The 22526-nt window shown below is 42.0% G+C and overlaps 2 protein-coding genes across 6 annotated transcripts in view; one reads left to right on the top strand and one right to left on the bottom strand.

Moving 5' to 3' along the window:
• Nucleotides 1-8690, bottom strand: part of FGD6 (FYVE, RhoGEF and PH domain containing 6) — a 67246-nt gene extending 58556 nt beyond the window's left edge. Inside the window, exon 1 of the mRNA XM_052667363.1 lies at nt 8526-8690. Coding sequence (XP_052523323.1) covers nt 8526-8538 — 13 coding nt within the window. The 5' untranslated portion in view covers nt 8539-8690. The remainder of the gene's footprint in view (nt 1-8525) is intronic.
• A 178-nt stretch (nt 8691-8868) lies between these two features.
• The window catches only part of VEZT (vezatin, adherens junctions transmembrane protein), a 49863-nt gene continuing 36205 nt past the window's right edge, over nt 8869-22526 (top strand). For 4 of the 5 annotated variants that reach the window (XM_052667365.1, XM_052667364.1, XM_052667368.1 and 1 more), the window contains exon 1: nt 8869-9008. In XM_052667365.1, the coding sequence (XP_052523325.1) occupies nt 8973-9008 (36 nt within the window). In that variant the 5' untranslated portion in view covers nt 8869-8972. Of the gene's footprint in view, nt 9009-14823; nt 15013-22526 lie in introns of those variants that run through there. The other variant, XM_052667369.1, reaches the window with a different exon arrangement.

Raw genomic sequence — 22526 nt, 5'->3', positions numbered from 1 at the left:
TGAAGTATGATGCTAAGAAAACAAAACAGATTAACTTGGTTTTGAAGTCTCAATCATTCTAACACCTTCCAAAAATCTTGCAAATCTATTAAGTGCCTATTGTATAATAAGAAACAAAGATAACAGAATAGACAGGGTAAATACCAGGACAGTTCAGTTCCTCTCCCTTTGCCATCTTTGGAAAACTGTAAACTAAAATTCCCCTTTCCTTTCCTTTCCTCTTCTTTTCAAACAACATTTAGATGGATTGTTGTACCATCTGTAAAACTTCCATGTCACCACCACCAGTTAAGTGTAATGAGGTGAGGTGTGAAGTTACTGCAATAATTTGCAACAAGTCAGTGCTTTCCTACTGTTTGAGTCAACATATAAAATTACTCTTCGAACATGGTACTGTGACCTAAAACAGCCACCACTGCTATCTTTGATTTATGACCCCACTGACTACAGTGGATAACAAAGCCCAAAGAGAGTAGAGGGCAGGAAAAAGAGCACAAGAAGAACTTGAACACTATTGTGTTCTGGGTCTGTTTTATTTTGGTTTTGGTTTTGTTTTTTTAATATGCCTGAAACATTTTCACATTGCAGGAGATAAGATATGACCAGCGTATACATTAGAAAATAATTTCTAAGTGCTCCAACGGATTTGATATGTGAAGATTCACTTGTACAGTAATTGAGTTTCTCACTCTATTTTTGTATGTACTACCTCTGTATTTATTAGCTGTATTTTGAACAATATTTTCGTACGCTTTCAGGAAGTCATACATATGTTAAGTAAAAATCTCAGGAAAACACGTAATTGATCTTACACAGCACAAGGATTGGATAAGCCATTTATTAATTATTTCATTTGAACTGTGAGCTTGGTGGCTTTTTATTCTCATTCATTAGTATAAATTTGCAACTCTATTCAAGCCTCTAGCTTGAAAACATAAGAATAAGGCTTCAGGCGTGAGTGTTTTTCTGTTTTGTCTTTTTGTTTTAAAGGAATCTAGATATTTTTTTTTTTAAAAAAGGGGAAAAAAAAAAAAAAGACAGATGCACTCAGATGCAAGCATTTCCCAAACACTGCGCCACTGCTTGAAGCAGCCAGCCAGGAACAATGTCTCCACTATAGAAACAGGAAAACGATGTTTTTCTAGGACATGAATCATTAAATGGTATCCAGACTGACTTTGCTTAGACTTAGAATAGCTGTCCTTGCTGCACTTCTATTGAAGAAGAGATAAATCTGATGGCAGAGACAATTTTTTTAGACATTTTGCAAGAAGGAGTGCAGAACTGTTTTGAAAGGTGAAGCTCCACATAGCCAAAAATGAGAGCCACAATGACCTGATACCACTGCAATGGATGTACCACCTTCTATTTCCTCTCCAAAGATAGGGATTTCCCATACAGTGAGCCAATAGTTTGCTGGGAAAAAAAATATTAACCCTTTGGATAGGCAACCCCTGATCTGTGGGTCCACGCTCAGTAATATTTATTAAGCTATTATAGCTCCCTGAAAACTGGAGAGAGACAGACTGCCTGGGAATCCTTCCTGACCCCCCTAATGAGAGGAATAGATTGCAGAAGATTTGGGGGATGAAACGCCAACTAGGTAAGTGATATCCCACAGATTAGTTGTCCCCCTCTACGAACTGATGTCTGCCAAACTCCAAAGCTTCTTTCATACTAGCAGAACTGCCTAATATTTCAGAAAGCAATCAAACCGGATTAACCTGCAGGGCTTTCAGCTGGTATTCATAAGGGACGACAATGAGAAGGTACGATGTAATACTATGAGATTCACAGCTAAAACATGAGAACACAGAGAATGTAAAGTTGCTTGCGTGCCAATACTGGAAACCTGGGTAATGAATAGAGCCAGAAAAATTCCCTCTCGTTAAGAAGCGTGATTCGGTAGGACTTCCAAAGCCTACTAGAATTTTTCAAATGACTTGAATGTTAAAAACCATTGGAACGGGAAGAAGAGACAAAGACCCCACTATCTGCTTTCACATGATTGCCAGTTTCATCTAGAATGGATAAGGGTCAGTGTCTTAAAGGCATGTGACAGTCTCAGCATGAAGAGAGATCTGCAGTGGATGGCTGAGTCAGGAGTTGCGAGATGAGCCCATGTATACATTTATGTTGTAACAGTGAAGAATACAAGAAGGGAATGCACACCAATGATTTTTCTCAACCAAACATCTCTGAGTCTATAAAAAACACAAGTGATGAACTTCTTTATGACAACAACAAAAAGTAGCTAAGGGTAAAAGTGTAATTACTAGACAGCAATTAGAAATTGATAATAGAAATACCATTAATTATAAACTTAATTCAGTGTGTGCAAATCCAAACCTGGTTTATGTAGCGCAGTGTTTTAAAAGGAACATTTCTCCCACCCTAAAAAGAAAAAAAACTAAGTAGGAGGCAACTGTTATATATAAAGGTGTAAGGAATGATTGGAAGTCGTGAAAGAATGACTTCTTGTTAAGAGTGAAGTGAAGGCAAGCCTTCTGGTGAAAAACAAGAAATAAAATCAAGGAGGCATTACAGAACAAAAGCCTAATGTGGTGGCTTGTTTGAATTGCAAGGTTTTTCCTGGTACCAAAATTAACTATTCATCTAAGAACAGAAGCTGTTGGTTACACTTAGGATAGCAGAAACTGAAGAGAATTCAGGAATCATTGTAGATAGATATTCTTAATAAGATAAATGCAAGTCTACAGCTAAGCTGATTAAATAATCCTTCAGATTACAAGCAAGAGAAATATTAAAATATGAGAGGCATTGAAAATATTTCTATGTGCCACACCTGCCAGACACCTATTATATGTGATATGCTATATCACCACTGGCATTCTTAGAGGAACACTCGGGATGAATCCAAGAAATAGCTGTAACAAGTATCTGAGGTCTAAAAATCACACATCAAATGCCAAGAAACCTCATCCTGCTTCCTTAGCTGAGAATTTAACAAGTGAGATAGTGGCAACATATATTTGCGGAACGTGAGCGATTTTCACTGTAGATGGCTCTTTAATCAAGAAACAAAGACACGCTGAGGTTCCACAGCTAAACTCAAAAGAAGAGTTATTATTACACCTGGAGATAACTGACTCCAGGAACATCTTGGCTATGGTTGTGATTGAATCACCAGCACTTACAATCAACCTAAACTCAATTTCTGAGATGCATGGTAATTTCAGAGGAAATTTGAGACTGAATGTTGGATTCCCTACCTTGTGTTACTGAGGAGACTGAAAAACAGAAAATCACTGTTTCTTCCCATCCAATCTTAACCAATGTTCAGAGGGGAACCCTGCATCCAGACTAGCATCACAGGTAATCAGAAAGAAAACCAAGTGTAAGAGTAGAAACACACAGTTTTATTCTCACCAGTGAACTAAATAGCTGGGAGAAACAGAAGAGGGCAGAGATCTCCTCTGTCCTGCTTGGATAGGGAAAGGAAGAAATCCATAAATAAAGCAACTAACAAAACTGCCACCACCAACAGGAAATCTATTGCTTATCTGTAAACAGCCAACACTACGTACAGTGCTGAAGGGGAAAAAAAATGTTCAGAAATACCAAAACACCCAATGCTTTAAAAAAAAAAAATAGTTAGAAACAGACATTATTTTTCTAACAATAGCAGACATTAGCACAGAGGGTGAATGCATACACTCCCTCTTTGTCCATCTTCAGGTCACAGTACAGAGCTGACGTCTGTCCCTCTGGTAAATTATCTCCTCCAGTGTGCTAAGGAAAACGTTACACCCATCCCATCCTGCTGAGTTTCTGTGTGACACTCAGCCTCGTTTGAGGGGAACACGCTCCTGTCCTACCTTCACTTGGTTTTACAGGAGGAGAGAAACATCCTGGAGCAATTTACACTGAGTACTTTGGCCTGAAAATGCCTGTTTCTGTCCGTCAGATGATTGGATTTGGCAACTAAGGATTTCATTTAAAAATGTTCATCTATTTACTTATGCAACATCATGAACGAGCAGGAAAGCCAGTATGACAATGCAGACTTAAAAAACTGTAGCAGAACAGCTCTAAGTCTCCTGTGATTTTGACATCATGTTATCTTGCCCAGCCAGCAATTATATGTAGGAAAAAGACAGGGAGAAAGAAGCTGAACAGAGTTGAACAGTGGGAAGAGCTCACATAGCGCTGTCTTATGCAATAAACCTAGTGGTGTTAAAAGAACGTTTTCCCAAGTTGTGACTTTGAACAACCTAACAACCTCCACTCTTGGGAATAGCGAAAGAACAGAAAAAAGTTCTGTTCACCTGCATCTGGCCAAGAAAATGAGGACAAAAGATTCCAGCTGCAGGAAAACAAGTTTGTGACCTGTGATCATTACCATAGTCCTCCTTCACAAGCCAAGCCAAAAGGATACTGACTGAACACAAAAGCCCAGTAGCCTGTGTGTTAGGCGGCACAGGCCGTCGTGCAGCCACAGCTCCATATCCTGCTCCCTGTGATGCTCCCCATGGGCAGGAGCATCTCTCCCGGGCTCCACCCTCCTTGCAATGGGCTCCAGCTGCCCAAGGCCACTCTCCTCTACGGCCCTGCATCCTGTCCGAAGGTGATTTTCTTTCTGAACATGAAATGGCAGGAAGGCAGGGAAGTGATTCATTAGGGTGACATATGGGGATTTTTATGGGAGCAGATCCTAGATCTAGGGTACAGGTACACAGTCAAGTTGCAAGTCAACAGGGTAAGCCCACGTGTGAACCTGATAAGTCAGCTACTCTGTAATAGCTTACCCTATGCATATTCCTGTCTTCCCACACAGAATATAAGGCTATATGTTATTGCTGTACGTTCAGGACAGATGTAAAGATCAGCGTGATGGCAGTTAATACAGAAAAACAGACAGAGTGCTGCAAACCCGTTCTCAAGCAACTTGGATTTTCATGACTCGAATAGACATTTCAGTTCAATTCCTTTACTTTCATTTACACAAAGGTTTTATTAGATGAACACCTCAAAAAAGTATTTTGAGTCCATTAATTTATTTCCTGTGAATGTGTGTTTGTTTTATTAAGCAGAGACTTTGATTTTTTCAGGTGTCACAATGTTAAAAAGTAAACGAGAAAAGGAGTGAGTCATGACATCCCGGAAGAGAACATGTGTAGTTTTTAAAATACAAGGGAGAATGATGGTTTCCAGCCACCACATTTTTAGAAAACATCCTAAACAAACTGCAAAAGGAAAACATTAATTTAAAAATCTCAGGTTGTCCAGCAACTTGTTGAAATAACACAGGAAAGTTGGGGAAAACTTTCGGATAAGTGCAGGAGACACATAAACAACCTTTTAAGATCACATCTGGAGATAAAGCCGAGTAACTATAATAAGAGTTGACATATTGGAGGGTTAAACGGGCATTAAACCCCGTGGGCTCCATTTCTTCAGTCCTTGGAAGCAATGAGGTTTGATTGGAAAAGTCACATTGCTCTTGTTTATTCTGTTCCTGCTAATTTTTTTTTCCTTTGATTTACATTTTTGACATTAAAATGCATTACATATTTCTCATTGCTGCTGTCAAGTCAGATTTTCAATCTGACCTGTATGTTCTGCCTACATTAAATAATCTGTATCGATTCACAAATAAGGGCTGTTTCTTCAGCAAGAAATAATAACTGTCAAACTCATAACTCAGCTTTTGTTTTTCCCTTTTAAAGGCAAAGCATATACTTGGAGACAGCACAATAGATCCAGGCAGAAAATGACTATAAATGATTTCATCAGCATCACATACAATAATGTGCAGCACATGAGCAAGCACTGCAACATTAGCTGCAACTGAACGGTGAAACCATCCACGGGTTTCTCACTGCAGCATGATTGGTTTTAAGTAAGTGCTATAGTTACTTAACTCTGAAGAAGTCCAGATTTACATATACATTTTTGTAAGTGAAGGCAACAGCTATGAAAGAACTGCTTTACCAAATGCTGAGTAACAGCCAGCTTTGGGCTGCGATTTAATTGAAACAATTTTGTGGAGGAAGCAGGAAAAAAAAAACAGAAAAAGCACGGTGTCATGTAGAGAGGCACAAGGCAAGCTGTAGCAGAGCTGAGACTGAGCCACTGCTGCTTCCGCAGCTTGGGGCAATGGGCAGAAGCTGTGCTCAGTACTTCTCTCCCCACCTCTATCCCTTCCAGAGTGTCCTGCTTACCAAGCTGAGGTCACATATCTCTGCAAATCTTAACCTCAAATACTGAATCAATACTGATGACACTCTACCAAATTGCTTTGTTGTAGAGTTATCTTAAAACAAGACACCAGAGAAATCCTCCAGCCCTCCAGACTCACCTGGATGAAGAGCAGAAGGCAATGCAAGTCCTACCTGAAAGCTTCACATGAACACTTATACATTATATATATATATATATATGTATATACCTATATATAATCTGCATTATCACCCAGTTATCAGAAAGCTATTTTACACATCACAAAAAGCAGCGTAATGACTAATTTGCAGTTTAAATAATTTCAATACAGGAAATAGATCCCAAAGGTCATTGGGATCCTGAAACCAAAACAGAGTAGGTGATGTGTTTCTATTTAAGCCCCAGCCTTATAAAGCATGTCTATGTATTTCAGAAGTCTCATGCTGTAACAACACGTAGAGGCAGATGTGCAGCCTTTACAAGTGTCTCCTCAGCGCTCAGTCTCCTCAGCCGTGCCCTGCCATGAGCTTCTTATCCAAACTGCCAAAAGCTGTCACAACGCTGTCAACAAGATCATGAATCTCTGATCCCGTTCTGCCTGTTCCCCAGATTATGTGAGGGTAAGAAAATATCTATCACATAGCTTATATTCTTCACACCCTCCACAGCCTCTCACCTTCACCTTCCTGCCTACCAGCACTCCCTGTGCCTTCCCCTTCTAATTCCTCACTAAAATTCACATTTTCCAGAAGCCTTCCCACTTTTCCCTTACCAATATTCCTCAGCATCCTTTCCTCTTTTGCTTTCCAAGTGACTTTGCTCACGTGAATCCCCCCTTCCCACCTTTCCCACTCACTCCATCACAACACGACCCCTAACAGCACAGCAGACCCTGCAAGCCCTGCAGTGACTACTAGTAGCTGGCAACCCACTCAGACTTCAGAAACTTACTGCTGTATCCAATTTAATTTTCACAGCCCAGCTCTAAGCTCTTGGGCACCCCCTAACACAGATCTTCTATTTGCACAGCTGTTTAACTCTTACAAAAAAAAGAAAAAAAGGCAGCAGTGAATTGTACTACTGGTAGCACTACTTAATAATGTGAACATGCAATCCAGCTGTTAAGAGGGAGGTGATACACTGTTTTATTACACGGTTTTCAGAGCTAACCAAAATCAGTTCCACTGGGGATAAGTGAAATGGAGCGGAAGGATGCATTCTATGGCTCTTTGCTTTCCAGTAAATTCTGATCAACTAAGCGAGCCCACAAAACTTAATTAATGCTAGATTAGAAAACAAATTGGCATATTTGAGAGGAAAACACTGAGAACCTGGCTTCTGGTTTTGCTTGAAATCCGTATTCCTTTTGGTTTAAAACAGCCCTCCCCCCAGATCCTTACAGGAAACACTTTGCTGCTCCAGGCTTGCACTGTAATTAGTCGTTTCCACTCAATACATCATGATTCCACAGGGCATCTTTTCAATGCAGAAATGACTCCCATCCCCATCTTCAAGCAGCCTAAGAAAGGAACCCACTAATGCAGCAGATGGGTGAACAAAAGTACTGCTAACACACAACCGGATAAACAAGCAGAAAGGAAAGCACCCGCAACTCCCCTCAGCACGGGCAGCTCTGCTTTTAAACCAGGAATTTGCCTCGCAGCTCTTTTGGCCTCACGTTGAAAACGGTAAAGGGAAGTGGGAGGAATAGCAGCAGGTCGGTACGGCAGGAGCGGGACGTCCTGCACCTAAGGGTGAAAGCTGGGGAGGGACTCTTTGTCAGGGGATGCGATGACAGGACAAGGAGGAACAGCTTTTAACGAACGGAGGGGAGATTTCGGATAGACATTAGGGGGAAGATTTTCACTGAGACAGCGGTGAGGCAGTGACACAGCTGCCCGGAGGCACTCACGGCCAGGCAGGACAGAGCCCCAGGCAGCTTCATCTGGCGGGAGGCGTCCCTGCCCATGGCAGGGGCTGGGACCGGACGGGCCGCAGGGTCTCTTCAGCACAAGCCGTCCGGTGACCCTCGGAGCACTTCGTAGCGCCTCCGCTCCGGCAGAGGGCCGAAGCCCGCAGGCACCCACCGGACCGGGGCTGTCCTGCCAGCAAAGCTCCCGGCCCGGCAACCGCTCCCGCGACGGCGGCTCCGATCGGCGCCCTCGGGCAGTGACAGCCGCCGCGCCGGTCTGCTCCGCGGTGCCGGGAGCGAAACTCAGTGCGGCCCCGGGGGCGCCGCGCTGGGACGGGACGGGCCGGCACCGGAGCGCGGCGGTGCCCCGCGCCGCAGTCCCACCTGCCTTCCCCCCACGGCCGCTCCCCTACTTTCCCCCGGCACTCACCGGCGGAGCTCATGGCGCTCCCCGCACCGCACCGCTCCGTTCCGCTCTCCCCTGTCCGTCACGGCGCGGCCCCGCTCGGGGCCTGGCAGCAGGAGTCCATTGTCCGCCCGCGCCGCCCCCCGGCAGCGCCCTCCGCCCGCTCCCGCATAACGCCCCGCGGCGGGCGGCACACTGAGCGCAGCCAGCGCCCGCCGCGCGCCCCGCAACCCCCTCTCCGTGCGCGGCAGCGCCCCCTGCCGGGCGCCAGCCCGCCCCGCCCCGCCCCGCCGCTCCCGGTGCCCGCCTGCCCGCCCCGCACCCCCGCCCCTTCCCCCCACCCGGAAGCGGGCGCGCCGTGCCCGCCGGGAGCTGTAGTTCCGTCGGCCGCAAGGCGGGGAAGGTGCTGCCGCCGGCGGGGCGGACTCCGTTTCCCAGCGTGCCCGCAGGGGGTGGCATGGCGGCGGGAGGATGACACCGGAGTTTGACGAAGAAGTGGTGTTTGAGGTGGGCACGGGGGAGACCCGGGGCGGGCTGGGCGCGCATCTCTCCGCCCCTTGCCGGGGCGTTGCGGGGCGGCCCCAGGTGACCGCTGGGCGCGGAGCGCTACCGGGGGCCGCAGAGAGGAGCGCCGCCCCGGGAGGCCCGAGGGCCGCAGCGGCGGCGGTGGTGGGGCCGGGCGGGGGGAGAGCGCGGAGCCGGAGCGGCGGGAAGGGGATGGAATGGAGGTGTGCGGACAGCGCGCCGTTCTGCAAGGCGAGATGGGGCAGGGACAAAGGGTCCGGGACCTCTTTGGGCCGACGAACCGTGTGTGGAAAGCTGCCTGACTCGCGGGAGAAGTGCGTGCACGCGCACCCGTGTCCAAGTGCTGCCCCGTCTTTCTAACGGCTGTGTTGCTTACAGTCTGCGTAAAGCATTGTATTGCATCACAAATCGCGTTCTTAGTCATCTCTACAATACCGTGTAGACCTTATTTAAATCAATGGGTAAATACATTGGTTATCATTGGGTGACCAAATGGGATCGATTTGCAGTAGATCACTGTAACTACATCTTCGTGCTGGCCACAACTATTCTTTAGACATCTAGAAGATGCGGTTATACAGAAATACTGTCTTTAAAGGAATTAATTATATTAAGAAAGCCACTGCTTTTACCAGGATGACAAAAGCTCCTTACATGAGGAATACTTTATTTTTTTTTTTATTTCCAGCTGTGTAGGTACTGCCTGCTCATGGCTTTGGTCTGTAGCACAAAGTTGTTATCCACAATCAGCCTTAAGTGCAGTCAGTAGTGCCTGACCCTTCTGCTGCTGTGGTATTAAATCACTTCCTTGAATGGTGTAAAGCTTTGTTGAGAATTTATTACACAGGTGCAGTGCCTGCCTTCTGCACTCACTGCTTTAGTAGAAGTGATGCTTGACTTATAGTTTCACAGTTCAGGCAGCACTTAGAGTTTTGATTAAAACAGGAGGAAGTTCTGCTACATAGGGAGTAAAAGATATCCTGGCATGTGCATTTGCACTTGACTATTTTCTGTGTTTGTTGGTAGTACATTTCTTTCTCTGTTAGAGTCCCTTGGTGCACTGCTGCGTTAAGTGTGTGTGTATGCAGAATTTACTATGTCACTTGTTATACTTTCGTTTAATAATGTCCAGCTTATCTCTTCCCAAGTCAGCAGTCACTTTTGCAAGGAGACCTTCAGGATGTGGACCTAAGTTATTGTGAACTTCTGACTCCTGTGAGCAAAACATTGGACAATGTTATAAGCAATGGTGGCAGATTCAGCCATATACATCGCATCAGCTCTTTGTTTACAAAGCTGGTCATATTCTCTTACTCCTCCTGACTTGCACATACCTTCAAACCATAGAAAGGCGTTTTGTGATAGATTTCCTGTTCTAAGCAGCTGAACTCTTCTTATACACACCGGAACAGGTTGCCCAAGGAGGTTGTGGATGTCCCAGGCTTGGAGGCATTCAAGGCCAGGCTGGATGGCAGCCTGGTCTGGTGGTTGGCGACCCTGCACATAGCAGGGAGGTTGAAACTAAATGATCATTGTGGTCCTTTTCCACCCAGGCCATTCTATGATTCTGTTCATGGAAACATCTGTGGAAGTTTTGCCCATTTTCTTATTGTTTCTTGCTTGTGTTTAGTCTAATTGTTCGTTTCTTATCATGTCTTAGAGTCTCTGGATAGTTTCCTTGGAATGCACGTGTATATCGGATGGCAACATGGGAATTAGCATAGAGAAAGAAACAGACAAAGCAGGGAAGACATCTTTTTGTGTTCTTGACAACTCCTAGTCTGAGGCCTCTTTTGTAAGAGTAGAGAAACTCCTGACAGAGGAAGAACACTGAGAAATGCCAGGATTTTGGACAACTCTTGGGGTAGCATACGATCTCAACAGAACTGCTGTGAAGGAAATATGTGAGAGTGTGGGCTTGGAGCCTACTGCACTTCTACCTCTGTCTCATACCTTTAGTATTTTCTTTCTCCTCTTCCTTTTCTTTTCTGTCCACTGAGGTACCACGATACAGTACGACTCAACATCTCTTCTGTTCACCCATGGTAGAAGTCATGGTTACTGTTTCAGTGTGACTCGTGAAGGAACAGCCAGCATCTTACAATAATTTCTGTCGTGATACTGCTCGGTAAAGTCTTCCAGTGGGAAAGCAGGTCATAGAATCACAGAGTATCCTGGCTCCACACACAAACTACAGAAAGCTCAAACTCTGTGTCTAAAAGCATTGTCCAAATGCTTTAAGCCCGGCAGCATGGGGCTTTGCTCGCTGCCCTGGGGAGTGTGCTCCTGTGCCCACCCACCCTCTGGTAAAGAACTCTCCCTGATGCAGCTCCACGCTGTTTCTTGGTTCTGTTGCTGTAACCAGTGAAGAACTAATGAGAGTTACTTGTTTCTTTTGTTTCACTAAAATTACCTGGAAAAGATAGACAATTTTCCTAGGTGAAGATGAATACAATGTTACTTGAGTGTAGATCAGATGGGGAGAGGCTGAACAGCTTTGTACTCAGTGGGTTTGATGATGTGTGTTATGGGTATGAAGGTCTTGCATGCTCCACAGGCAATGCATGGGAAAAGTGTCGTTGGTATTGTATATAGGTATGAAAATGATAACCTGCTTACTAGATACAGTGTTTTTTAAATCTTTGAAATTTATGTATCTGCATTAGTTAAATTGAAGAAGCAAACAACCAGGCTGTACCACCTATTTGTGTGCTTCCCTGCACGTGTCAACTGTACAGCACTTTAGTATTTTCTTGTAATGCTCTTGACACCTGTCTGGTAATCTTTATACTTTTCCATTCCAATTACACTTACTATTTCCCTTTACACATACAATGCAAGAAGTGTCATACACCAGCAGGATAACTCAATTTGCTAGATCCCCAGTGTTCATGAGGCATTTCCAGTATGGTCTTTCAGTTGGTTGGGAGCATGCAGAAAGCTGTCCTCTTCCTGCTTAGTAGGATAAAACACTTTGCTGGGCCTGTTTAGCCTTGCATGCTGGTATTCTAAGTCAAGGGGGCTGGAAGTACCCTAGGTCCTTGAGGTTGCTGTCACTTAAAACAAGCGTACCAGCCTAAGGAAAAGGTTCTTTGTTACAGCTTTTAAAAAATTCCTGCATTCCTGAAAGTGAGTATTGATCACAATTCTTATATCAAAGAAATGTTACCATCAATGTTCTAACAAATGCATAATCGGGAAAGAAGAGCTCCTTTGCATTTTCTGTGCTCAAATAGAATGGGGAGTGCATCACCTGTTTCACATCACAGTTATGTCCAGAGTTATTTACTACACATTTTTCAAGTCATAGTTCTGTCCATTGGGCTTAAATATATCAATGACCACTGCCTGCATTATAAATTTTGCCACATCAAACAGATGATGGTTCACTTAAAGGTATTTATCAGACCACTGATCCTTATCGAATAGCTCTGATGGAAGACAAGCACAAGGAAGGTATCACAAGAGCCATCCCTGTGATTGAACAACAATGAGTGATGGTCACTTTACTGGTCAGAAATGTTGCCATCCTCTATCCGGTTTTAAGTGAATTCCTACAGCACCCAAAATTCTCATGTACTGTCTGCATAGTCTTCTTCTGCCCAAGTTTTTACTTTTGTTCCACTTCAGTTCTTACTTCTTAACTTCAGTCCTTGCACCTGTTCTGTTTACAGTCAATTGTTCTTTTAATGGAAATGCTAGAAATATTAGGGGAGAGGAGGCAGAACTCAAGAGACATGGAGGTGCCCCTGATGCTTGGCGTGAATTTGCCTGCCAGCAGTGTGGTAAATCAAAAATTGCTTTAATGTAGAGCAAATTATGGATAAAAAAATTTTAATTCATGCCTTTTATTTTATTAAAGATGTTAAGGTAGGGTAGAGGAAACTTGATAAGTTACTTGAGATGAGGTTTTTCACAACCCAAACAGAGATTTGTTTCTTTGGACAACATTTGTTTCTTGATTTCTTTTAATTTTTGAATATATAAATTTAAAATGTTTATTAAAACTATCTAAATTTATGCATCATTATTCCAGTGGGAGGAATGTGTCAGAACTTCATTGTTTTGATAGTAACTGCCATCTACTTTCTGACTCAAAATTCATTCATTGCTTCTTTATAGTTGCACTTTTGCTAATGTTGTCCATTAACATAATCCATTCTTTTACATCTCCTGAATTTATCTCTCGACGTATTCATAGAAAGCAGTCCTATTTTGGCTAGGGATTTTGCTTAACTGACTAATCCAAGATATTTAGTCTCCTTTTACAGAACGTGTTTATTGTTATTCACTGCTTCAAGCTTGAGTTCATCTTTCTTTACATGAGCCTGCAGTGTGATATTCAGTGTTCTTGCTGGGGCCTTGTAGAACTGTAGGCACTTGTTTCTGCTGGGACTGCTTTGATTCTTGCATCATAGGCCTACAGGCAACTTTTTCAAGTGTTCATACTGTTGATTCAGTTCTAATGCTACTCATGTTTGTGCTCTAATCATCATTACTGGAGGAATTGTTTGTATTAGTCACTGTATGTAAAATCTTGCTGTTGTCTACTGTTAATTTGCATGCCATTATCACTCAAAGTACCCACCTGAGATCATCCAGGTCTTTATGTATGATATTTCTACACGTGCTTTTCTACGCGCGATGTTACTTGGTGTTACCAGGACATTTCGTTAGCATCCTCTTGGTATGAAGATGAAGCTTTGATCAAAGTCTGATTCTGGAGGAGCTCCATTTGTAACTGTCTGACCTGATGGTTTTCTATTCCACACAACCCACTGTTATCTTTGTCATTTATGTATTTAGTTCATTTTGTATCTTAACTGATATGGCATGGTACTGAAAGCCCATACCCCACAAGGCATAGTCTCAAAAGTGCATATAGGCTTTCTCAATTTCCATTATTTAGAAAGCGAGCTGTCTCATCAAAGGATTTGATGCCATCTACCTCTGGTAAACTCATGTGGTATCTTTGCTGATGATCAGTTCTCTTCTTTGTCTTTGAATTTTGAAAGGAAGATTAATTATGTGCAGTAGCATGCTGGCTTTTGATCAGATTCATAGAACTGACATACTGCTTTTTTCTCCTTGGCAGCGTGTCTGCTGTTTTTTCCACTTGCAAGTTTATAGATTTATTAAAAAATCTTATCTGCTGGATCTTTGATCTAATGTGCCCATTCTTTCAGAACACTGGGATGAAGGTGATCCAAATACTGTTCAGTAAGTGCATTTTCAGCTCCATAGTCCTGCTTGCAGCTAAGTCATTTGTCCTATATTTTAACGAGCTTGCACAATATTGTTTTGCGTTTGGGTTGTTGTTAAAGCTATGCTCACAAAGTCACTGAATGGCTCAGTTTGGCTTCCTAAATGATTTTTGTCACTTGGCAGGATTAGAAATGTTTTTTTTTTTTTTTTTTTTTTTTTTTAAATCTCTAATGTTATAAGTAATGAAGAAGGGACTGGAAAAGAATACTAACAGTCTCAGTGTAGTGTCTGTAGTGCTCCCTCAGCAGGATTATTTTCACTGAATATCTTCTTTACACTTATGGAGAGGTTTGTGAGTGGAACTGTAAGCAGGATCAGGAGACTGACTTGACTATAAACTAGGTGGCTAAGAAAGACAGGAGGGAAAAAAATACCTTGATGTTATTTTTTCAGTCAGATTGTTTCATGTTTTATCTCTCCGCTTGGCTGTATAAATATTACCATTAGTGCTGTGGAATGATACTGCACCTTTCATCTGCACCCACTGCTAATGTCAGATTAAATTGGCCGTGTAACTGCAGCCTGGAGCGATCCCTCTGCTGCAAGTCGTGGTGCACTTTAGAGGCACCTGAGCCAGTGGCAAGTGGACTAATTCAGTTGTTTTGCTTCTCAGCAGTCTACTATGAGGATAGGGAGGATAGACTGTGCTCTCTTTTCATCACATCACTGGGAAGACGCAGGTGATAGCAGAGTGAAAACAGAAGAAAGTACCAGCTTAAATCTATGCAAGAAACCTTCTAGTGATTGTGGGTGCTAAGTATACTCATCAGGCATTTTTGAATAACATTAATGTCTTACCTAAGCAGGCAAAGGAAGGTATGGTATGGGCCATATGGTGCACAAACCCATATTGTCATTATTATTCCCAGCAGGAAATTTGAAGACAGAAGTACATGCTGATTCACAGTAATTTATTTTTTAGATCTCTTGGTCCAAAAATTTGGAATCTTCTGTGCTAATTCCTCCAGGTTCATTTTTACAGGAGAGTTAATACTGTATGCTGTTCCCACCATTTTGTCACGAACCAACTTCCTTGAGACACCCAAAATATAAAATCTATCGCTGTGCTTGGTTGGATGGGGCCAACCAAGAAATATTCTATTTTATGACTGGTTTGCCAGTCAGATGCATTAACTTCATGAATTTCATTGTACGTGTAAATGAAAGTAAAAATCTGTGAGCATTAGTAACCGATATGAAACCAACTATGAGTTTCGTGTGACAGCTCAGTGTGGTGACTTGTGCAATCAGTGACTTGCCACCCAAGGTTCCAAGTCTGTGACAGGCCTCTTTCTCTGTCTTCCAGGGAGGATACGTTTACCACTTCTGCCTTCAGTTTTTCAGTTACTATTAATTTCTGTCTTTGACAGAGAGGTCAGCTTTTGTATTCACAAGTCCATTTTTGATTGGGTAAATAGCAGTGGGAGCTTTGGATTATTGAGATTCAGAGCTGTCCTAGCATGTAAGACTACTCCATAAGACTTTTCCATTATGGCAGTAATGTGCCACCTCCTGCTGAAAATGCAAAGGGAAGAGCTTTCCCGTTCCGTAAGTTCAGTGACATGGAACTGTGCGTGGATTATAAAGCTCTTCAGAATGCAGAAGTGCATGCAATTAGAGATATACCGTGCATCAGAAAATATCCAGGAATACATTATGGCTTCAAAGTAGTTCTCGGAAACTGCTTCTAAATCACGTGGTGGAGTAGCATTGAAGAGACCAAAGCCTGCCTACTGTGGCTGTGAAAATAGAATAGAAAATGTAAATGATTCTTTCACTGTCGAAGTCAGTCTAATATTAGCCCTGCCAGTGACTGGCTGCTTGTCAGTTGGATGAAAGGAGGAGGTAGCTGCCAGCCAGGAGGATAAGACCAAGGCTTTTAAATACTGTTGTTTGGGAAATCTTATTAATGACTTCATGTAAGATCGATGTGCAGTAATTCTTTCAGGCAGTATCTTTTTAAAAGCCTTTAGCAATCTGTCATCCTCGCCTCCCTCCCCCCCCAGTTATAAAGCCACATTAGTCAGGAGAAATTGCACAGTCCTGGGAAGTTTCAAACTGCATCCGCTGATGCTGTCAGGAAAATGCTACTGTGCAGGAGCACAGGTGCGACTGCATTGACTGCTACTCTTCATCCTCGGCTCGGGTCATCCTGGAGGGACGAGTGGAACGAAACGGGGAGGTGGGCGAGATTCTGTCGGATGCGTGGGAACAGTACAGGAGAGAAAAATGGAATGCCCTCGTCCAGGAGACAAAGATCGCGCTGTCTGTAAGTGCTAGCTCAACTTTTCCAAGCCACGTTTTGAGAGAGAGGGAGAGATTTCAATACGGTTTATTTGGTTGGGAGCTTTGCCACCTGTTAAGCTCATCTGTTAGGCTTTGTAGATAAGCAAAATCTTTTTCAAACCGAGAATTCAGAGCTTGTTGTCTGTTTGGAGGTTGTTTGATGGTGTTCCTGGACCACTCAGCTTTGAAAAACATTTCTGTATTTTAAGAAGAGATCTTTAAACCCTTTATTTTGTGCAGTCACATTAAATGCTACTTTTAAGGTTATTCTGCTCCGTTAGCTGTGGTTGAAAGCTGGAGCAGGGGGTTTACTAGATAGTAAATTTTATCTTAATAAAGAATTTGGGGTGTGGGAAGACCCCATCTCTAATGGAGAAATCTCTAATGGAGAAATCCTGAGTCATTTAGTTCACGATGCATCAGCAAAAATAATTTGGGTGTGGCTTTCATATTCAGCTGCTGTTGTAACACAACCATGACAGCTAACAACATCTTATTTGTGATTACAAAAGTTTTTTCTCAGCATATGCATAAAATGCACATATTAAAGTGCAATGTTTGTGTTTGCTGCAATAGATTAAGGATATTTGAGAAAATATCAATTAAAAATCAGCTCTCTTCTGCAACTAAGAAATCCTCTATGATAACAGCCTTTCCATCATGTAGCAGTATACAGCATTGTGTGTTTGATTTTTTGTTAATATTTGACTTGCTTTTGGTATTTATTTTTGCTGTAGGCTTGGAGTTGTGAACAAGATGATTGGTTCTGATCTTTGGTTCAGTTTAGGAGCTGGGTTTTTTTCTAAGTCAGTGCTGTGTGGAGAGTGGCTTTAAAATAAAGCTTGGAAAAGAGGTAAAGAACAGAATCTTGGGATTAGATTGAGACTCAAGTGCTTTCAATGGCCAAGAATTACAGTTGTCATTAAACATAAGTATTTGAAATGTAAAATACATAGGCTGAGAGAGCTGTGAATAAGGAGGAAAGGGAATTTTTTTCTTGATTCTGGACATGAGAGCTAATATAAACCTACAGTATATTATGAATTTCTGTTAAAGTTGAATGTCTTTGCAGTGTGACATAGTAGTGCATTAGAAAAGTCATACAGAAATAAGCAGGAGTTTCTATTGTTCCTGTTGTTCCCAGAAAACCCAGCTTCTTAAAATCTGGGAAAGTTCATTCCTATTTCAGCCCATGAACCATATCAGACAAGCTGTTTCACTTACTAACCAGATTCTCCTTGTCTAGTCTGTTAGAAGTGCACGAAATAATAATGGCTTTTTGATTATTGGCTGTCCTGAAGCTGTTCTCCATTTCAAGAATGTGTTTTTGACAAGTAGCACAATAAAATGATGTTCTGGTTGTAAATGTAACACCTCTCTCTTGTATCTAGGTGATCTCAGAAAGCGAATTAGAAGACACAGCTTTGAAGAAACTTCAGAAATAAATACACCATATTGCTGAAAAACCCTATCTTGGTATCCTCACTTGCTTTAGATGGTGGGGGTCCAACTTGTTGGCTTGCCTGGGCCACACTGAGTGAAGAGTGATTGGCATGGGCTGTGTATAAGATTGATAATTCGTGTACTTATCATAGCAAAACTTCTTTTTAATCCACTATCAGTGTGTGGCGGGCGTGAGAGGCAGAGTTAGCCCTCATGCCCTTCCCACCACAGTGTTCAGTTGTTGCCTACACGGTCTGCACTCAAGCTACACACCATCAGTTTGTGAAAAACATCACTAAAAAAATCACGTAATAATGTTAAAGTTGATGGTATTTGGGGGACTCGTTACTGACTGTCCCAGGGCTGCGTGTGGCCTGTGGGCTCTGGGTTGGACATCTCTGGTTTAGATGGCATTTCCCATTAGTAACTGGTGCTATGATGATGATAGGCAGGCTGAATGATGACTGTGTCATTCTGATATAGGCAACTAGGAATGAGTAAATGAGACTGATATTCAAGCATGAGCAATACTAACTATTCCAATAGTATCCAGTTTGAGCTATTGAATGTGAAGTTAAAGATTGAAAATACATAGAAATAGATTCCTTTAGGATAATATGATTCTGTATTGATAGTAGAATGAGATTTTGTATTTTACATTTCCCATTCAAATCATCTACTGAAACATTGTTGCTATCCCTTTCCCTGACATTCTAACAGTTTTCTTTCAAGACTAACTTATATTTTTTTGTACTCCAGCCTGCCAATCATTGCAAGGATACATTTCTGTTATGTCCAGAATTTCTCAATCTGAAACTGTAGCACTTATAATACGTGGATAAGCATCAAAATCAACTGGGGGGTTGTTCATTTTAATTTTTATTTTTTAATATTGGACTGCTGAAAAAAGAATGCATGAATATTAAGAAAGAAAATTAGGAGGCAAAGAAGCAGATTCTGTAAATTCAAAGCTATGATTTATCAGGCGTCATACGTATTAGGATATTAAAGTATTGGTTTTTTAAGCTTCGTGAGGATTATGAGTATTAATTATAATGTTTCTGTTGCTAGTCTTGAAATGTAAGTATATACTGTAGCATATTTTAATGCTATCATATTGCAAGGAAATGCTTGCATAGTCTTTGACTGCATTGGTTGAAGAAATCCTCAGTGAGTTATACAGACTGCACAGCTTTGCAAGTGAGAGGCTTGTCAGTAACACTTAAAATCAGACAGTATCTAGGACATTAAATATAATGTCAATAAATAGTTTGTGTGTTTATGTTAGTGTAGGCTAACGCATGACGTAGGTGATATTTCTAATAAAAGAGAAGTTGTAAACCTCAAATTTTATTAATGAACAAGCTGTAAAGCTGAGTGGGCTATGCAAGAGAGCTCGTTTGTAATGGAAGTTCTTCATAATCTAATTTCACAGAGGCTTCAACCCACTTCTTAGTTCTTTCTGTACCCACATCTCATATACTATAATGAATTTAGAAAAAGGAAATAATGGTATTTTTTCTTAGAGCACAGGGCATAATTCTTCTTCATTTAAGTTAATAAAAAATGAGGTTTTACAGTGTGGACTGTAAATTTAACTAATAATCTCTTAGGAAAAATAGGAGAGAGGAAATAGGTGGCCAGAGGAGGTGTACTAGAAGAGGGTTGCCAAAGTCTAAGTTCTTCCTGAGAAACTCAGAGAACATTTGATGTTTACTTGAAGGAATATGTGATAAACATTCAAGTTAAATTTTAATCAATTATAATTTGCCAATTCGGTAATCAAAAAAGTCAAACTATAAGGGGAACGTTTAAAAAGCCTTTGAGAAGTTAATCAGAAGGATTTTACTTAAAACCTAGTAAGGTGCTGTATTCTACCTTGATTACAAGAACAGGTGACATCGTCATCACAACTACAGTCCAATGTTTCATTAACATTTGAAGAGGTGTTTGATTTGTTTTGTTTAGATTTTCATTTCTGTGCAGTAGAAATTACACTAACTAAGTTAACTGTGCAGTTTTAATGTAGTGTAAAAATAAGAGAGAAGAGCCAGGCATTCTTAGGTCTATGCAATAATTCACTTACTAAATATAGCATTCAGGATTTTAGCTGATTCTCTCTGGTTTTAGTGGACAGAGTCTCTCTCTGCGTGTCCCTTCCTCTGCCTTCTTTTATCCATTCCTGTGGGGAAATGGAACCAATCTAAACAGCTTTATGCTGTTTTTCTTGATCAGCTTTTAAGAAAATGATCTCATAGTGTATCATTCCCTCCTGTGCCTTGCACATTTAACTGACCTTACATAATCAGAATAAAAAAACTCTTTTTTTCATCTCCTGGAATGCTGACAGATTGCTTTCTTTGTACTGAATATTTGCTCTGTGGTGGTTTTGGATCATTAGCAAAAACATAGTTTGCATTTCCTTTAAGTTGGTTGGTGCTTGCTTGAATCCCTTGTAAGGATGAGCTATCAGCAGTGTGGCCTTTCTGCAGTGACCCAGAAGGAGAAGTAATTTTACCTTATTTCCACAACAGAGAGCTGTTAATATCACCAGCATCTCTAGCATTATTTGGTTAGCTGAATGGATTCTGTCTAGCCTTGCCCCTGCAGGGAAGAAAGCAGAACACACAAGATATGCCCAAAGACAGTGGGCAAACCCCTTGGTATATGTATTTTGACAGCTGTCCGTATTTAGGTGAGTATCAATAAAGAGAAGAATAGTCTCATGTCCTACTTGTGGCAGGTGTGATTGAGATGATTGTCGTCACTGAAGACAGCAAAAACATGGTTTTTTTTGCTTTTTTGGATTTGCAGATTACTGAGGTGAAATAGTCTTTAAACTTCTTGGTTTGTTTTCACGCCAAAACACAGTATTTGAGATGCAGTCTCACTAGCTGTGTACAAGGGCACTGTCACTTCCTAGTCTTGTTGGCCTTACTATTTCTGATGCAGGCCAGGATGCCGTTGGCCTTCTTGGCCACCTGGCCACACTGCTGGCTCGCGTTCAGCAGCTGTCAGCTAACACCCTCAGGCCCTTTTCTGCTGGGCACCCATACTGCTGTGGTTATGACCCACATGTAGCACTCAGCACCGAGCCTCATTGGATGCTGTGAGGCCAGACTGAACTCCATTCACTGTGATTGAGCCCAGCCATCAGCCAGATGAACTCACAGAACTGTACGTCTGTCCAAACCAGGAGAATATTGTGGGCAGCAATATGAAACATGTTACTAAAATTGAAGTATCCATAGTCTTTACCTCATCTAAGTGTCATAGAGGTAAATCAGGCTAGTCAGGCAGGACCTGTCCTTCATAAACCCATGCTGGCTTCACATCATTTGTTTGTCTTATCTATACTGAGTGATGGCATTCCAGATGACCTTCTCAATTACCTTGTCTGGTACCAAGGTCAGACCAATAGGCCTGTAATTCCTGGAGTTTTGTCTACACCCACTTGTCTAAACTTGGAACGCTTTTGCTGATTCTGTCTGAAATATCCATGCTACCCTAAGAGCCTCCAGTGTGTGCGGGTTTGAGTTGTTCAGGTGTGCTGGCAGTGTGCCGCCTGCTTTGTGTGGAGACCATTTCCAGAAGACATAGTTATGCATGTCCATCCCATTTGAAGTTTTGTCCTGAAGTTACTCGGGTAATTTAACATTGCCTTAAATAAAAGAAGTATTCTAGTCTATTATGTTTTCTTTTGCATTTTAATTAAGTAATTCTGGTGAAGAGGCATGTTGCACTTTTAGAGAAACATAGCTTCTTTCCTGCCAGTCTAGGATTGAATTGTTTAATTAGGGTTGTCTGCACTTGAAAAAGTACTTGATGGTGAAGAAAGGATCCTTGGAAAAATGACAGGAGGTGTCACACTAGAAAAATTCCCACAAGGAAGTGAGTCATTAATGTAGGGTAGTGCTTTGCAGCATCATTGTCATGGCTGAGGGGACTGCCTGCACCTGCACAGAGCTGTGAGCTGGTATGAATGTTTGAGTTTCAGGTTGAGTGGACTCTGAATCTGATGTGAGTAACTCAAGGGGAGTATGCAGAAGTGTGCATCTGCATGCTTTCAGTAGATAAGACTGGTCCAAATAGCACTTTGGTGATGGGTTAGAAATAGCCCTGCCAGTAACAAGTTCATTTATTAAGCTAGAATTGATGATTGCTTCAGTTTTTCTGTACAGCAAGCAGTCATTTGAGGTTTGCTCATGTTGGTTCTTGGTCATGGTAGAGACTATTTTCACAGCTTGTTTCTGCAGACCTCCGCAATTGTTTGCCAGTTACAGTGGAACTTTTACTTCTTACTGTTCTTTTTGTCTCCCTGATAGTAAGTTACAGTTCTTTAGATGTTTCCTGTTCTTCTTACGCAGTTCTTACCTGGTTGCAGATTACTGTGGGAAGTTGGTAAAGATTGAAAATGAATTTCTAAGCAACGAGACTGAGAAGTTTTCTTAAAGCGAAATCTCTTTACATCGACTGTGTAGAACTGGAGTCAATGTAAATTTACTC

Source organism: Tympanuchus pallidicinctus, unplaced genomic scaffold (genome assembly GCF_026119805.1).
Source record: "Tympanuchus pallidicinctus isolate F22 unplaced genomic scaffold, pur_lepc_1.0 scaffold8, whole genome shotgun sequence".
Lineage (NCBI taxonomy): Eukaryota > Metazoa > Chordata > Aves > Galliformes > Phasianidae > Tympanuchus > Tympanuchus pallidicinctus.
This window is presented reverse-complemented; position numbering and strand designations above follow the sequence as displayed.